Source organism: Leucoraja erinacea, chromosome 33, assembly GCF_028641065.1.
Source record: "Leucoraja erinacea ecotype New England chromosome 33, Leri_hhj_1, whole genome shotgun sequence".
NCBI classification, from domain to species: Eukaryota; Metazoa; Chordata; class Chondrichthyes; order Rajiformes; family Rajidae; genus Leucoraja; species Leucoraja erinaceus.
The window spans coordinates 20330504-20347949 of NC_073409.1; the positions used below are offsets into that span (position 1 = coordinate 20330504).

The 17446-nt window shown below is 43.9% G+C and overlaps 3 protein-coding genes across 3 annotated transcripts; all 3 read left to right on the forward strand.

The window, feature by feature from the left end:
• The first annotated feature begins 1620 nt into the window (after positions 1–1620).
• LOC129712793 (UDP-glucuronosyltransferase 2A1-like) lies at positions 1621–3252 on the forward strand. Its single transcript, XM_055661529.1, has one exon. The coding sequence runs from the start codon at positions 2630–2632 to the stop codon at positions 3239–3241; it is 612 nt and encodes a 203-aa protein (XP_055517504.1). The 5' UTR covers positions 1621–2629; the 3' UTR covers positions 3242–3252.
• On the forward strand, positions 3252–4356 carry LOC129712794 (UDP-glucuronosyltransferase 2B13-like). Its single transcript, XM_055661530.1, has one exon. It carries the CDS (start codon positions 3289–3291, stop codon positions 3694–3696), a length of 408 nt encoding a protein of 135 aa, XP_055517505.1. The 5' UTR covers positions 3252–3288; the 3' UTR covers positions 3697–4356.
• A 2467-nt stretch (positions 4357–6823) lies between these two features.
• Positions 6824–16865, forward strand: LOC129712792 (UDP-glucuronosyltransferase 2C1-like). The gene is made up of 2 exons (XM_055661528.1): positions 6824–7295; positions 14691–16865. Exon 2 carries the CDS (start codon positions 14717–14719, stop codon positions 16328–16330), a length of 1614 nt encoding a protein of 537 aa, XP_055517503.1. The 5' UTR covers positions 6824–7295; positions 14691–14716; the 3' UTR covers positions 16331–16865.
• Positions 16866–17446: the final 581 nt, after the last annotated feature.

Genomic DNA, 17446 nt, shown 5'->3' on the forward strand with positions numbered 1-17446 from the left:
GAGGTCCTAAGCTTAAGCTTGTTAGCTTATACGTAAATCCGGCCCTGCCTCCCACACTCCAAAGATGTACGGGTTTGTAGACTAATTGGCTCGGTAACATTGTAAATTGTCCCTTGTGTTATTGTGTGGGGATTGCTGGTCGGCATGGACTCGGTGCCCCAAAGGGCCTGTTTCTGCGCTGTATCGATAAACTTTAGTCACCACATCATCAGTCCATCTACACATCACACTGCCTCGGAAAAGCAGCCAACATAATCAAACACTTGTCCCACCCCGCTGCTTTCTGCTTCTGTCCGACTGAAGGTGAAAGAAAGCACGCATCAAAAGACTCAGGAACAACTTCTTCCCTTCTGTTATCAGGCTTCTGAACAGTTCTTTCATAAGCCAGAGGTCTGGTTCACCTCTACACGTTGTAAACATTGGACTTTGTCAATGGAACTAATGCGTTGCAATTCTGAGAACTATATTATGCAATATGTACCTTCCCCCTTGCTCTAATAATTGCACTTTGTTTGAAATGATTGTATCTAAGAATGATATATCTGATCTGATATGGGTAGCTTGCAAAACAATCGTACATGTGTCAATAATAAACCTAAGCCTTAAATTAAACAACATAGTTGCCGCAGAACCTATTCCACAACTTCCTGGTATGTTTATCTTTAGCCAACACCCCTGTTTGTGAATGGTAATATTTCAGGTACGAGGTGGCCATCTTTGTAGCTCATATTTACAGTCATTTCCTATTTGTGGTTTAACCATATCCCTCTACATTCAGCATAGACAACAGAGGATGCTGTGCTCCTACATCAGTCCTGTTGCAAATGCCTCAGAATCCTGTGGGTTGAGTAATGTTGGTGTCTCGCATTGTCACCCCGAGAGGATGAGATGGGCAATTGTTACAGAGCACCACAAATCAGCAAACGACCCAGCGGCCAAGTCATTGTGGTGGAAGTTGTGATTCTCTGATCATTCTGTGTCAGGGCCGGATTTACGTATAAGCTTCACAAGCTTAAGTTTAGGGCCTCGAGATCTATGGCGGCCTCGGCAGGCCTGGATTCAACTGTAGACTTCATAGGCTGAAGCCTAGGGCCTCAAAATCTAAGGGGCCACAGGCCAAGGCCAAGAATTAATTAAATCCTGAGAAAGAAAAATCGTAGGCTATCAGCGTTTCCATGAACGAAATTGCCAGGAATTCTGGTTCCGGCCCGCTAGAATTTTTTGGAAAAAAAATTGCGACCATTGCAGCTGGGGGAAGCCGGTGACACAGTAGCGACGCAAAATGACGCTGTCTCTCCGCACGTGCGCAGTGGGCCCGGGCGGGTTCAGATCTCCATTTGCACTCCATACAATCACCTCGATGCCTCGTGTCTACTCCAGGAAAGTAGTGGAATATTGAGTGCCCGTTTTACCGGGCCGGGTGGGGGGCAGGGGGGCTGTGGTGCAGAATCAGAGCCTCGCTACAAGGGAGGGAGAGAGAGGCGGAGGGAGGGAGAAAAAGGGGGGACGTGAGAGGTGCAAAAAATTTGGTGCAAAAATACTCCAAAATAAGGCTCAGAATGCACCAGAGAGCATCTAAAACCCCATGGCTTCTAAGCCCCTTAAGCAGGCACTGGCTTGTAATCCTGCCATGCCACCCCACTTTTTGAAAAGATTCGTAGGGGCGTGGTGTATAATATTTTTGACACTGTCATAGGCATTTCATATATAGGCTGCAACAACGCACTGTAGTCTCTAACCAACACTTCAGTAATTTTCCTTGCCCTCCATTTCAGAATAATAGTGTTTTAAGCCGATAACTCGACACTAGCACTGGCAATAAATAAAAAGCGCAGCTTTCCAGCCCTTATCTCATTGGCCACACTTCGCTGCACATCGGTGTGAATCTGGTGGACTCTTCCATCTTCTTCTCGTCATGGGGGTGGGGGATTGTGAGGGGCCTCACAAGTGGAATAGCCTAGGGCTTCGCTTCATCTAAATCCGGCCCTGTTCTGTGTGGAGACGTCGGACGCTAGGAGTGGGCCGGGTTAAACCGGGATATTGCCTCCACCGACTTCAAGCTTGGCTGCAGGAGGAACCACCGGGACACAACAATAGAGAGGGTTGTCGGTTCATGAGAAATGTTCCAGTACATTAGGCAGCTCAGTGACGACGCAGTAGAGCTGCTGCCTTCCAGCGCCAGATACCCGGGTTTGTTACTGGCTACGTTTGCTGTCTGTATGTCCGGAGTTTGTGCGTCCTCCCCGTGACACGCGTGTGTTTTCTCCGAGATGTTCGTTTTTTCCCCACACTCCGACGATGTACAGGTTAGTAGGTTAATTGGCTTGGTCTAAGTGTAAATTGTCAATAGTGTGTGTAGGATATTGTTAATGTGTGGGGATCGCTGGTGGGTGCGATCTTGGAGCACGTCGTTGAGGGAGGAACTATCGCAATGTTGAAGAAGTAACTAGACAGGTGCATGGATAGGACAGATTTTGAGGGATATGTGCCAAACGCAGACGGGTGGGACTTGTGTAGGTGGTCGATGTGGGTAAGTTGGGCCGAAGGTCCTGTTTCCACACTCTATGACTTGATGACACACATTTGGTTTGGTTAATGTAATGTCAAGAAAACACACAGCTGTTTCTAAATGTTGTGTTTTACCAATGTGTGTTGCTTACTAACGTGTCTGATCATTTCTGCAACAGGATCGGTGCTATTTTCTATTTCCAGCATGGGTAGTCCTGGATGGAAAGGCAGATTTGCATTTGTTCTTTGCATCACCATCACCTTGTCTTGTCCAATTACCCGAGCAGCTAGAATATTGGTCGTGCCTGTTGATGGGAGTCACTGGATCAATATGAAATGTTTGATAGAAGAGCTGAACCTTCGTGGCCACAGCATCTCTGTGCTCAGTCAGTCAACATCCTTGTATATCAAAGAGAGCCCCGACTTGTATCCATCCATTATGATTCAAATGCCAAGAGAATCTGAAAATTACAACCTTTTGGAAAATATTGTACAAAAAACATTGGAAAACCTACAGAAAGGCTCAACAGTCTGGGGAAAAATTAATCTCCAATATGAAATGTTGATGTTTATGTTTGAGTATCATCAATGGGCGAAAGAGATAATCAAAGCATTATTCGAAAACAATAGCTTGTTGAACCAACTTGAAAATGCAAATTTTGAGTTAATACTTACAGATCCGGCATTTGGTATGGGGTCAATGCTTCCTTATTATTTAAAACTACTGGAGTAACTCAGCGGGACAGGCAGCATGGGTGGAGGAGGGTGCCAGTGATCGGCATGCCTCTGCTTTTTGACCAGTTTGACATTGTAGTCAGACTCGAATTCCGAGGAGCAGCAAAAGTGATCAACGTTGCAACCATACATTCCACAGATCTGTTGCAGACACTCAACGAGGTGATAAACGGCGCATCTTATGGGGCCAACATGAAGAGACTCTCCGCTCTCCATCGGGACCAGCCAGATTCGCCAATGGAGAGAGCCGTTTTCTGGGTTGAGTACGTTGCCCGACACAAAGGAGCGGGGCATTTGCGCTCAGAATCCCACCGACTCCCTTGGTACGCTTACTATTGTGTAGATGTGATGATCTTTCTGTTGTCTGTGTTACTCCTGCTCACTGTGTTGGTGGTTGGAACACTGAAGAAACTTTGTCGTATTGTTTGTGGGAAAAAGCAAAAGACTGAGTGAGATTTGTTTCCCCTTGGTATATTTTATTCTTTCAAATTAATCAAATAAAGTTTTTCATGCCTTTGATCCACGGAGTCTCCTTTCCACAAAACATGGATTCAACATGTGCTAATAAAAGCCAGAAAGGTGAGTGAAATAATAACCTTGGTGCATTGATATGCAGATGAAAAGTGTAAATGGCTGAAACTCATTGACTTGAAGCCTTAAATTTACTGACAGTTATTCACAATGAAGTTACCTTTGGTTTTCTGGGCACAAACCTTTGTGATTCACTGACAGAGTGGACCTTTACTGCACTATTCCCTCTTCCAGTCAATCATGCCAACTCTCACTCTCAATCTGTCAGCATGTTTGCCTTCGTTCCAGTGCCCCATTATTGTCATACATTATCATAGTGAGCCTCCTTTACACTTTAGAGATACAATGTGGAAACAGACCCTTCGGCCCATTCGGTCTGCGCCGACCAGCGATCACTCCACACACAAGATAGACACAAAATGCTGGATATCTCAGCAGGTCAGGCAGCATCACTGGAGAAAAAGATTAGGTGATGTCTCTAGTAAGAACCCTTCCCTGACCCCACACACTAGCATTAGCCTCCACATGAGGGACTATAGACAATTTAAAAAAAAAAAATCTAATTAATCTTTTAGCCTGTATTTGGAGTGTTGGAGGAAAGCAGAGCACCTGGAGAAAACCGCATGACAGCGCACTGTTCACTCTCCACTCTCCTCCATAACCTTTATGTGATGTGGTGACCAGAAATGCACACAGTAATCTAAATGAGGCCAAGTCAAAGTGATGTACAAAATGAATTGGAACTTTCTGTACTCAATGCCCCCACAGATGAAGGCAAGCCTTATGCCGTCCTCACTACCCTCCCCACTTGTGTTGTTACATTCAGGATGCAATGGATTTGCAATCCAAGAGCTCTCTGAATGCATTTCGTTGTCTCTGTACTGTACACTGACAATGACAATTAATTGAATCATTTCATTTCATTTCATTTCACAGTGCCCTGAAGCATTCATGCCATTTACTCGTTTCGTTTAGTTTTGAGATACCACGCGGAAACATGCCCTTCAACCCACTGAGTCCACACTGGCCAGCGATCACCGCACACGAACATTAGCCAGCACACACTATGGACACAGTGAGAACATACAAACTCCGTAAAGAAAGCACCCACAGACAGGATTGAACCCGGGTCCCTGGCGCTGTAAGGGAGCAGCTCTATTGTTGCACCTCTGTGCTGTACTGTATACAGGAGTTCCCCAGGTTAGGTAAGAGTTGCTCTCCTGTGAATTGAACACAAACTGGATTTCCTGTAATTCAGATGGAATCAATTGCCCCCAAAAGAGCAATGTGAAATCTTTATCCCAGACTGTCTTATGGAACTTTGGTGATTTTATGTTTAAAAATTCAGCATGGAAACAGGCCCTTCGACCCACCTAGTCCATGCTGACCATCGATCACCCGTTCACACTAGTTCTATGTTATCCCACTTTCTCATCCAATCCCGACACATTTGGGGCAAGTTAGAGGACAATTAACCTGCAAACCCACACATCTTTGGCGTGTGTGAGGAAACCGGAGCAACCGGATGAAACTCATATGGTCACAGGGCCAATGTGCAAACTCCACACTGACAGTACCAGAGTTTAGGGTCTCACCTGGTTTCTGGTGCTATGCAACAGCAACCCTACCTGCAGCACCACTTATTTGCGATGAGTAGAGGGGGAAGGACAGTTTAGGTGACAAGGCTTGTAACCATTGAATAAACTGTGAAAGGTGTTTGTTAGAATGCAGCATACAATGACTGACCAGGGAGCTCAACTATATATCAGACAGAAAACTAACCACAATTTAACAATAGAAAAGGGTGCAGTTCATATGTTATCGGAGCAGAATTCAGCCTTTCGGCCCATTGAACTACTGTGCCATTCAATCATGACTGGTCTATTTTCCCCTCACAACCCCTTTCACGTGCCTTCTCCCAAAATCCCCTGACACCCGTAATAATCAAGAATCTGCCATTCTACACCTTAAAGATATAGGTATGTTACAAAACCTACCTGAATCGTGGCTGAGCATCTGCTCCACCCCTTGTACGCGATTTTGGCGCTGTTTAGAGGGGGTGGGTTTAAAACGCGATTTTTACTAGGCTGTTCCAATTGAAAATGTTCAGCCTAGTAAATCATTAACGGAAAATCGCTGAAAGACCCCGTCGCAAAAGGTATTATTAATTTTTATGGCCTTGTATAATATTTATAGTAGTTTTAAAATCACTCTCTCACTCCGCAATCTCTCGCAGCCCCAGGGTTTTATAAAGCAAACAATTAAAGGTATGTACCTTATTTTTACATTAAATGGGGCTTCTTAAGAACCCTGTATATAAACTTTTCTATAGCGAGTAGTTCATTTTGGGCTCTTTATATCCCGCTGTATTTTTCTGGGCACTTGAGGGCACAAATCCAGCGCAATGTGAACGTTCTAAACCAGCGCGTTCACAGGAACCCACTAGAAAGCCGATTTAAATTGACTTTAATTTACAGCAAATGAACACTAAATTCCTTCCATTTGGACTATAAATTGATGTAAATGAGATTTAAAAATCATGTTTTATTGTGAATTATTTGTGAATATTATTTGGACACTTGGGCTATTTAAAAATGTTAATCATTTATTAAGAAATGGATAGATGTTTACATCTAGTAATTGAAGTTTGAAATTAGCTACAATTGGGTAACTAACTAATTATATGCTTTAATTTCAGGTCATCCAAGTAAGATTATTTTATATTTGCTTCAGAATGCTTCAATCTATGATAACTGAAAATTTCATTCAGTTCTCTTAATTTTTAAGAAGGTTATGGGATTTTGACTGTCCACGATCACAGCTTTTTTGTTATGTCCATAGAAAATCAATAGGGAACAAGATGCTAATTTCCGAGTATGAAAATGGCCATAACATTTTTATTACTTGAGATATAAAAGTGAATTAGGTGTCAAATTAAACTTATTGTTATGCTTTATCTGATGGGATAAATTGCAGACTTGATTTTTTAAATCTCAAAACTTTGTAACATTGCTAAAAGATATCCATTCAGATTAGAGAAAATATTGCCAACCAAACATGTTATGCAGCTCGGAATGCAAAAATAAACGCACCAAAGCAAACATTACACAACCAAAGCTCTCCTTCGACTTTGTCCCCATCAACTGAAAATCTTTCATCACTTTCCCGTGATTGAAATCTCAGCGACTTTGGAAAGGAAACTTTCATCGCGATTGTGTTTAGCAAATGAACTTTCATTCTTGCGGTTATTTTTAGATACAGTTTGAGGGCGGGTACTTTGGTGTTGTATTTGACCGTTAGTATTTGCCTGCGTTACTCGCGGGCAAGTGAGCAAGGTGTGAGGGGGCCGGCGTTTTGTGGGGGCAGGACTGGAAGCGGTCGCAGATTCCCAGACTCCAGTGAAGGAGATTGTTTCATTGGTAATTCAGCAGCGGGTGAAGGCACTGCAGCCGCGGGTTCAAATCCCATCGCAGTCACATCTTTCTGACATTCAGATTACATCGAATTCACTGATACCCAAGGTATGTAAGTTGAAAACACTTCCAAATTCTCCACCATCTCTGTGTTGTAACAATGCATGCTTTCTAGTTACAGTTTCGGCAGCGAATAGCAATATTTAATTTTCTTTTTATCCGGAACAAACTTGCCGAGAGCTTATTTTTTTCCCATACTCGATATTATCTAAACACATTCCAGTACATGTTATTGATGCTGTAAACGCGAACTTTCACACCCGTTAAAAACCGCGAAAACGGCCAGTTTTTGAGCTGTAAAGAACAGAGAAGAGGAGACAGTGATTTCAAGAATTAAATTTGGACACATTGGTCTGAACAGTACACTTTTTGTAATGGGCAAGCATAATACAGGCAGATGTGAATACTGTGAGCAAGAGGAAACGATAGAGCATGTCATTGTACATTGTGAGAGGTATGAGGAGGAGAGAGAACGGATGAGTGAGCAGTTCTGAAAAGAAGGAGTACAATTTGATTTGGTAGATATTTTGCAAGGGAGTTCAAATACGTGCTATCAAATCCTGTTGCTTTTTCTTAGGGTAACCAATTTGTTCGGAAGGATATAGGATATTAGTTTATGCAATGGTGTTGTTTGATCCACACTCCATGCCAGTTGGTGGCGGTAATGCACCAAAAAAGTTGTTTGCCAACCGCCAAAAAACACTATATAGACGAAGAAGAAGTTTTTGAGCTGTAAATAACTGTGCCAGTCGGGGTGACCGTGAGGCACAGTTATCCTGCTTTACAGTCCAGAAGATAAAGAAAAACAAAGGTAAATACAAGAGTGAACTGAAGGGGCAACAACAGCGGAAGTGGTCAGCGGACATTCGCCGTGGAGATATAAAGATAGAAAATATCGGGAATTATCGCGTTTCCTCGCTGCATTTCATCAAAACTAAGGCATCATGTTTTAATCTTTATTCATTTTTATATGAAAAGTTGTAAAAGTGAAAAATCCGTCAGTAAAATAGCAGAATCGCCCATGGTTCTCAGGTGGGTTTTAACATGCAAAATGAAAACGCTTCTGAAGCTCCATTTACCATTTAAATAATCGTAAACTATCAATGCGTTTTGAAATGAATTTTACTCAGATGCAAGCTAAGGAATGGGATAATTGTCAGCTGTTAATTGGACAAAATCAGGACTTTTAATTATTTGCCAAAATATATTTCTCAATGTTTCTTGATAGTTTACGATTATTTAAATGGTAAATGGAGCTTCAGAAGCGTTTTCATTTTGCATGTTAAAACCCACCTGAGAAACATGGGCGATTTTGCAATTTTACTGAAGGATTTTTCACTTTTACAACTTTTCATATAACAAATGAATAAAGATAAAACATCAATAATGCCTTAATTTTGATGAAATGCAGTGAGCAAACGCGATAATTCCCGATATTTTCTATCTTTATATCTCCACGGCGAATGTCCGCTGACCCGCTGTTGTTGCCCCTTCAGTTCACTCGTGTACTTACCTTCGTTTTTATCTATCTTCTGGACTGTAAAGCAGGATAACTGTCACCCCGACTGGCACAGTTATTTACAGCTCAAAAACGGGCCGTTTTCGCGGTTTTTAACGGGTGTGAAAGTACACGTTTTCTGCAACAATAACATGTACCGGAAGTGACGCTTGTACCCCAGTTGGATTTTGCGGTCACGTGGGTGAGGATCTATGATCCAGTGACCTTTCGGGAAATCACCCTATAGTCAATATTGCAAATCCAATATTCCATTCCAGGCCCATTTGACTGTGTTTGATTTACTTTAAACTGAAGCCCATGTTGTGTCTGAAGAAGTGTCTCGAGCTGTTCATTTTCTCCAGGCCCGCTGAGACACTCCAGCTTTTTGAGTCTATCCCATGTTTTGTTGCGGGCTTCACATACACATTTGCGTTTATTACAGTGTTCACCTGATCTCCGATGAAGAATGAGAGCTGTTTTAACGACGCCGATTAGGGTAATGCTGCTGTAAACTAGCTTCACCGCTAAACCACTTCATCCCTGAGTCCAGGCGCCAGCTCTCACACACCTACGCATTGGCCATGGCGCCACAGACTCAAGCACAGACTCCAATGTTACAGTTCCCTAATCCCGTACAACTTGTTTCCTTGATATCCGTCATCTTTGATGCCTCCTTTTCACACATTACTCTTCCATCATTACTTTTTTTGCATATGGGTTGCACGTTCTCCCCATGACCTGCGTGGGTTTCCTCCGGGTGCTCCGGTTTACCTCTACCCTCCAAAGACGTTCAGGTTTGGAGGTTAATTGGCCTGGTAAAATTCTAAATTGTGTGTGGGATAGTGTTAGTGTGCGGTAATCTCTGGTCGGCATGGACTCAGTGGGCCGAATGGCCAGTTTCCGTGCAGTGTCCCTGAACTGAACTAAATTAAACTACCTTGTCCCCCCTTGTTCAGTCCCTTCCGACTTACATCCGAGACACCACACAAGCTCTTCAACAATTCAATTACTTTCAATTCCTAGGTCCCCATCGCCTCAGCATGGACGATCAGTATATTCCACCGTTCCCCACTAGGAGGGGCTCAGGGCCATTTTGGTCTTCCTTGAACAGAAACTAAATCGGTTCTTCTCCACACTCTCCTCCTCCTTCCGAAATCTGTCATCACCCTTAACGGCGGCACAGTGAGGTAGCGGTAGAGTTACTGCCTGACAGCGACAGAGACCCGGGTTCAATCCTGACTACGGGTGCTGTTTCTACGTTCTCCCTGTGACCTGGGTTGGTTTTCTCCGCATGCTCTGGTTTCCCCCCACACGTGCAGGTTTGTAGATTCATTGATTTCTGAAAAACGTGAATTGACCAGAGTGTGGAGGAGAGCGCTAGTGTATGGCATGGTCACTGGTCTGCGTGGCCTCGGTTGACCGATGGGCCTGTTTCCACGCTGTCTCTCCAAAGGTTAAAGTCCATTGGCACTCGCATGGATTACAGCTGTGCCTGTTATGTCAAACTATCCATGAACCAGGCGTACACTGGCACCATCCCCAAATCTTTCTCCATATTGACGACAGCATCGGGGCTGCCTCCTCCACCCATGCTGAACTCGACATGCTGACTGTCCCGCTGAGTTACTCCAGCATTTTGCATCCATCTTCAGTGTAAACCAGCATCTGTAGTTCCTTCCTAACCCTATTTTCCACAGCAGTTCTCAATCCGTGAACACGTATGTATTTACGGACCAAAGGCCAAGTCAGAGCAGAACACTGTGCTGTAGCTAAATACATTTGAATGTTACAGGTGAGTAATGCAGGTGTGTCCCATTCTCACCCTGAAATGGACAACAATTACAGGACATCCCAAATCAGCAAAGGACCTGTTGGCCATGACAGGTCATTCTGGTGGAAGATCTGTTTCTCTGATCATTCTGCTAAAACGTTTGTATCTACAAAGTTACAATTTACCATTCCACCGTTGCGTGTGACACTGCTCTGTGTGCTTCAAGGTCTTGCTCCTTGAACCAGTAGAACCTGCCGTATCTGTTGTTCCATATTCCTGTTCCAACCTATCCCTCTGGTTGAGTGGACTATTCCTGCTTCCAAATCATGTTTACAATTCAGTTCAATTCAACTTTATTGTCATTGCACAGATACAAGTATGGGTACAACAATATGCAGTTTAGCGTCTGTTCGTAGTAATAGTGCAATATAGAAATAAAAATACAGAATAAGCAAACAATGTGGACGGGGAGACTGGAGAAATCTATCGGCGGGACTCCGAGTTCAGCAATGTGATAGTGTTGCTGAAGAAGCTGTTCCTCATCCTACTAGTACGAGACCTGAGGCTCCTGTACCACCTCCCTGATGGGAGGAAGGGCAAACTTGTTTGGCTAGGGTGGCAGGGGTCCTTGATGATCTTCCCGGCCCGTCTCAGACACCGTTTTTGGTGGAGGGCATCCATGGCAGGGAGCGGGGGACCGATGATGTACTGAGCGGTTTTCACCACCCGTTGTAGTGCCTTCCTGTCCGCTACAGTACAACTGCTGTACCATACAGTGAAGCAGGTGGTCAGGATACTCTCTATGGTACAGCGGCAAAAGTTGGTCAGGATCCGGGGGGACAGGTGAGCTTTCTTGAGCCTCCTCAGGAAGTAAAGGCGCTGCTGTGCCTTTTTGATCAGTTTGGAGGTATTGAGGGACCAGGACAGATCCTCCGAGATGTGTACCCCGAGGAATTTGTAGTTGGAGATGCGCTCCACCTCAGTCCCGTTTATATGGATGGGGGTATGTCTGCCCCCTCTGTTCTTCCTGTTACTACTTGTTACAAAGGGGGGACCGGTGCGGGGGGGGGGCACTTTAGTGCTAGAATCCTCTGCCCAGGGAATAACCCTGCGTTTTTTTGTTTGTTTGTTGTTCGTTCTGGTGAAGGCGTTGTGCACACGGCAGCCAGCCAACAGTCGCTTGTCCTATTCTTCTTTTTGCACTTTTAATTTCAAGTTTTTGTGTACCTTGCGTGTTGTGACTGTCGGCAGACCAATTTCCCTCCGGCGATGAATAACATTTTATTGTATCACACCGTACATGTTGAGTAGGAAGGGACTGTAGATGCTGGAGGTAGTAACAGGATTACAGGATAAAACGAATGGGTTTCAGGACTGAACAAGTCTGTCGGGTTCTAACCCCAAACATCACCTATTCTTTTTCTCCAGAGATACTGCCGACCCGTTTAGTTACTCCGGCATTTTATGTCCATCTTTGGCATAAAGAAGGGTTGCGATCTGAAGCGTTACCTATTCCATTTTCTCCAGAGACGCTGCCTGACCCGCTGAGTTTCTCCGAGTTTTTGTGTCTATCTTTATGTTTACATGTTGTTTGTCGTCCAGACACAATTACATTTCAGAATACATCCAGTGCACACATTTGATTTAGTCAAGTGGTGACAAGAACACGCAACTATATTTCAAATTTTAGACTTTAGCAATACAATGTGGAAACAGGCCCTTCAGCCCACTGAGTCCAGGCTGGCCAGTGATCCTCGTACACTTGCACCCGATCCTCGTTCATTTTCGGGACAATTTGTAACTTACAGAAGCCAATTAACCTACAAACCTGCACATCTTTGGAGTGTGGGAAGAAACTGGAGCACCTGGAGCAAACCCACACGATCACGGGGCGAACGTGCAAATTCCAGACACACAGCACCGGTGGTCAGGATTGAACCCGGGTCTCTGACACTGTGAGAAAACAACTCTACCGCTGAGCCACTTCACTTTCAGTGACCATAGTTTATTCTTGTAATGTTCCTACTGTACTGTAACCTTCCAGTGGATGAGATCCATTTTTCAACTGATTGAAATGGAGCCAAGTGATTGTTCGTTTTTGAGTCTGATATTAGATCCTCCTCAACACATTGGCCGTGGCAGAGACCATCAATTGATATTTATGGCAGAGATTTATAGATTCATGATTAGTAAGGTTGTCAGTAGTTATGGGGAGAAGGCAATAGACAATAGGTACAGGAGTAGGCCATTCGGCCCTTCAGGCCAGCACTGCCATTCACTGTGATCATGGCTGATCATCCACAATCAATACCCCGTTCCTGCCTACTTCCCATATCTCTTGACTGCTATCTTTAAGAACTCTATCTAACTCTCTCTTGAAAGCATCCAGAGAATTGGTCTCCACTACCTTCTGGGGTGAAAACATTTTACCTCATCTCCGTTCTAAATTGCCAACCCATTATTGTTATACAGTGGTCCCTGGTTCTGTACTCCCCCAACATCCGGAACATTTTTCCTACCTCTAGCTTGTCCAATCCATAAATAATCTCATATGTTTCTATAAGGAACCCTCTCATCCTAAATTCCAGTGTATACAAGCCCAGTCGCTCCATTCTTTCAACATATTACAGTCTTGCCATCCCGGGAATTAACCTCATGAACCAACGCTGTACTCCCACAATAGCAAGAATATCCTTCCTCAAATTTAGAGACCAAAACTGCACAAAATATTCCAGGTGTGGTCTCACCAGAGCCCTGTACAACTACAGAAGGACATCTTTGCTCCAACACTCATCTCCTCTTGTTATGAAGGCCAGCATGACATTAGCTTTCTTCATTGCCTGCTGTACTTGCATACATACTTTCAGTGACTGATGGACACCCAGGTCTCGTTGTACCTTCCCTTTTTTCTAACTTGACACCATTCAGAAAATAATCTGCCTTCCTAATCTTCCCACCAAAGTGGATAACCTCACATTTATCCGTATTCAACTGCAGCTGCCACGCATCGGTCCACTCACCCAGCCTGTCCAAGTCATCCTGCATCCTCATAGCATCCTCCGCACAGTTCACACTGCCACCCAGCTTTGTGCCTTCTGCAAATTTGCTAATGTTACTTTCAATCCTTTCATCTAAATCATTAATGTATATTGTAAATAGCTGCGATCCCCGCGCTAAGCCTTGCGGCACCCCACTAGTCACTGCCTGCCATTCTGAAAGTGACCCCGTTTATCCCTACTCTTTGTTCCTGTCTGCCAACCAATTTTCTGTCCATGTCAGTACCTTACCCCCAATACCATGTCATCCAATTGCCCCCACTAATCTCCTATATAGGACCTTATCAATGACTTTCTGAAAGTCCAGGTACACAACATCCATTGGCTCTCTCTTGTCCATTTTACGAGATACATTCCCCAAAATTCGAGAAGATTAGACAAGCATGATTTCCCCGTCGTAAATCCATGCTGACTCGGACCGATCCTGTTACTGCTATGCAAATGTGCCGCTATTTCATCTTTTCTAATTCACTCCAGCATCTTCCCCACCACCGATGACAGGCCAACTGACATCAGGAAACATAATGACGGTAATGGAGAGGGAAAGATAGATCAGTCATGATTGAATGGTGGTGGACTTGATGGGCTAAATGGCCCAATTCTTCTCCTAGAAATTATGAACATATTGATTTCTTCTCTTTGGAAAATGAAAAGTGGCCTTAACCTTTTGAAAAAATATTGCACAACAATGAAAATCCTTTTACTCCCCCCTATTGCAAATTAGTTTGTTTTGTTTAGAGGTACAGCATGGAAATAGGCCCTTTGGCCCACCGAGTCCACGCCGACCATCGATCACTCGTTCATGCTAGTTCGGTATGATCTCAATTTCCCATCCACTCTCTCCACACTTGAGGCAATATACAGACGGCAATTAACCTGCAAACTTGCATGTCTTTGGGATGTGGGAGGAGAATGGGGGAAAGATAGATTAGCAATGAGAGTATGGTGGTGTAGATTTGATGGGCCGAATGGCCTAATTCTGCCCTGAGAACTACGAACGTGTAATTTGTCCCTGACGTGATGAGTTACCTCTCTGAGGTACTCCAGCACTTTGTGTCGTTATTCTCTTTTTGCCAATGTTTGTCACTTACCAACATTTCTGGTCAATTCTACCACAGGATCAGTGTGATCATCTTTCCTCAACATGGGTGGTCTTGGATGGAGAAGCAGATTAAATGTCATATTTATTCTCGGCATCATCTTCGCCCTGTTTTGTCCAATTACCCAAGCAGCTAGAATATTGGTCGTGCCTGTTGATGGAAGTCACTGGATCAACATGAAAATTCTAATGGAAGAGCTGAACCTTCGTGGCCACAACATGACTGTGCTTTGTTACTCCGCAAACTGGTACATCAAAGAGAGACCCGATCTGTATCAAACCATCACAGTTCAAGCACAAGAAAACAGTGAAGCACCTTCAAGGAAAGAAGCAATGGAAAATATTGTGCAAATGTCACTGGACAGGTTACAGAATGGTCACACACTATGGGGCAGGATAATGTTGCAAAATCTAATGGTTACGTTTATGTACAATTTCCATAGAATTTATCAAAATTTCAACATTGCGATCTTTGAAAACAAAACCTTGTTGAATCAATTTGAAAATGCAAACTTTGACCTAATACTCACAGATCCTGTATTTGGTACTGGGCCAATGCTTGCGTATTATTTAAAAGTGCCGCTGGTGTACAACATACGATGGCAGATCAGTGGGGAAGCCCATTTTCTCACTGCCCCGTCACCACTTTCCTACGTCCCACTCCAGGGCTCACTTCTCACAGACAAAATGGATTTTCTCCAAAGAACAGAAAATGTAATTCACAGTCTCTTTCAACGCTTTAGTTCAGAGTTTTTGTTACATCCACTTTATAATGAAATCTGTCATCGGTATCTGGGACCAGACACGGACATCAAGTCGATTCTCCTCAGAGCTGATGTGTGGCTGATGAGGGTGGATTTTGTGTTTGAATTCCCAAGACCCACCATGCCAAACATCGTGTACATCGGAGGCTTCCAGTGTAAACCAGCACGGCCTCTGGCAGCAGAGTTTGAGGAGTTTGCCCAAAGCTCAGGGAAACATGGACTTGTTGTAATGTCATTGGGTTCTATTGTCAATTCCTTGCCAATGGAGATTACAATGAAAATAGCAGAAGCTTTATCTCAAATCCCCCAGAAGGTTATCTGGAGATATGATGGCGAGACCCCTCCCAATTTAGGGAATAATACACTGCTGGCAAAATGGATCCCTCAGAATGACCTGCTGGGTCACCCCAACACACGAGCCTTTGTTTCACACGGAGGCACCAATGGCATTTATGAAGCCATCTACCATGGGGTGCCAGTGATCGGCATGCCTCTGCTTTTTGACCAGTTTGACAATCTACTCAAGCTCGAAGCCCGAGGAGCAGCAAAAGTGATCAACATTGCAACCATGCACTCCACAGATCTGTTGCAGGCACTCAACGAGGTGTTAAACGACGCATCTTATGGGGACAACATGGAGAGACTCTCCGCTCTCCATCGGGACCAGCCAGAGTCGCCAATGGAGAGAGCCGTTTTCTGGGTTGAGTACGTTGCCCGACACAAAGGAGCGGGGCATTTGCGCTCAGAATCCCACCTACTCCACTGGTACGCTTACTATTGTGTAGATGTGATGATCTTTCTGTTGTCTGTGTTACTCCTGCTCACTGTGTTGGTGGTTGGAACACTGAAGAAACTTTGTCGTATTGTTTGTGGGAAAAAGCAAAAGACTGAGTGAGATTTGTTTCCCCTTGGTATATTTTGTTCTTTCAAATTAATCAAATAAAGTTTTCATGCCTTTGATCCACGGAGTCTCCTTTCCACAAAACATGGATTCAACATGTGCTAATAAAAGCCAGAAAAGATGAGTGAAATAATAACCTTTGTGTATTGATATGCAGATGAAAAGTGTAAATGGCTGAAACTCATTGACTTGAACCCTTAAATTTACTGACAGTTATTCACAATGAAGTTTCCTTTGGTTATCTGGGCACAAACCTTTGTGATTCACTGACAGAGTGGACCTTTACTGCACTATTCCCTCTTCCAGTCAACCATGCCAACTCACACTCTCAATCTGTCAGCATGTTTGCCTTCGTTCCAGTGCCCCATTATTGTCATACATTATCATAGAGAGCCTCCTTTACACTTTAGATACAACGTGGAAACAGACCCTTCCGCTATAAGATCTTTAGTGCAGACAGTACCCACAGACAGGATTGAACCCGGGTCCCTGGCGCTGTAATCAGCAGCTCTACTGCTGTACAACCGTATACAGGGATTTCCCGGCTTATGTAAGGGTTGGTTTAAAATACTCATAGGCTGGGTTTGTAAACTGCCCAATGTTTGTCTTGTCTGCAAACTTACTAATCAACCCACCAAATTATTTTTAAACCCAAATCATTTAAATATCCAAATCGTTTATATATTCACAAACAGTAAAGGTCCCAGCACTGTCCCTGTGGAACAACCCTGGTCACAGTGCCCAGGTCAAAACAAAAACCCATCCACCACTACTCTCTACTGCCAAGCAACTTGAATGTAAAGCCCATGCAATCATGGATTGTTATAAAATCCATCTGTTTCATTAATATTTTTATCCAGGAAATGTAAAAATCGCTTCATCCGTTTGTATTCCATATAACCATATAACAATTACAGCACGGAAACAGACCATCTCGGCCCTTCTAGTCCGTGCCGAACACTTACTCTCACCTAGTCCCATCTACCTGCACTCAGACCATGACCCTCCATTCCTTCCCCTTCCAGATGCATACCCGATTTATTTTTAAATGATAAAATCGAACCTGCCTCCACCACTTCCTCATTCCACACCGCTACCACTCTCTGAGTA

Coding starts and splice junctions, on each gene's coding strand:
- LOC129712793 (XM_055661529.1), top strand. CDS start 2,630: ATGTTGTGTTTTACCAATGTGTGTTGCTTACTAACGTGTCTGATCATT.
- LOC129712794 (XM_055661530.1), top strand. CDS start 3,289: ATGCCTCTGCTTTTTGACCAGTTTGACATTGTAGTCAGACTCGAATTC.
- LOC129712792 (XM_055661528.1), top strand. CDS start 14,717: ATGGGTGGTCTTGGATGGAGAAGCAGATTAAATGTCATATTTATTCTC.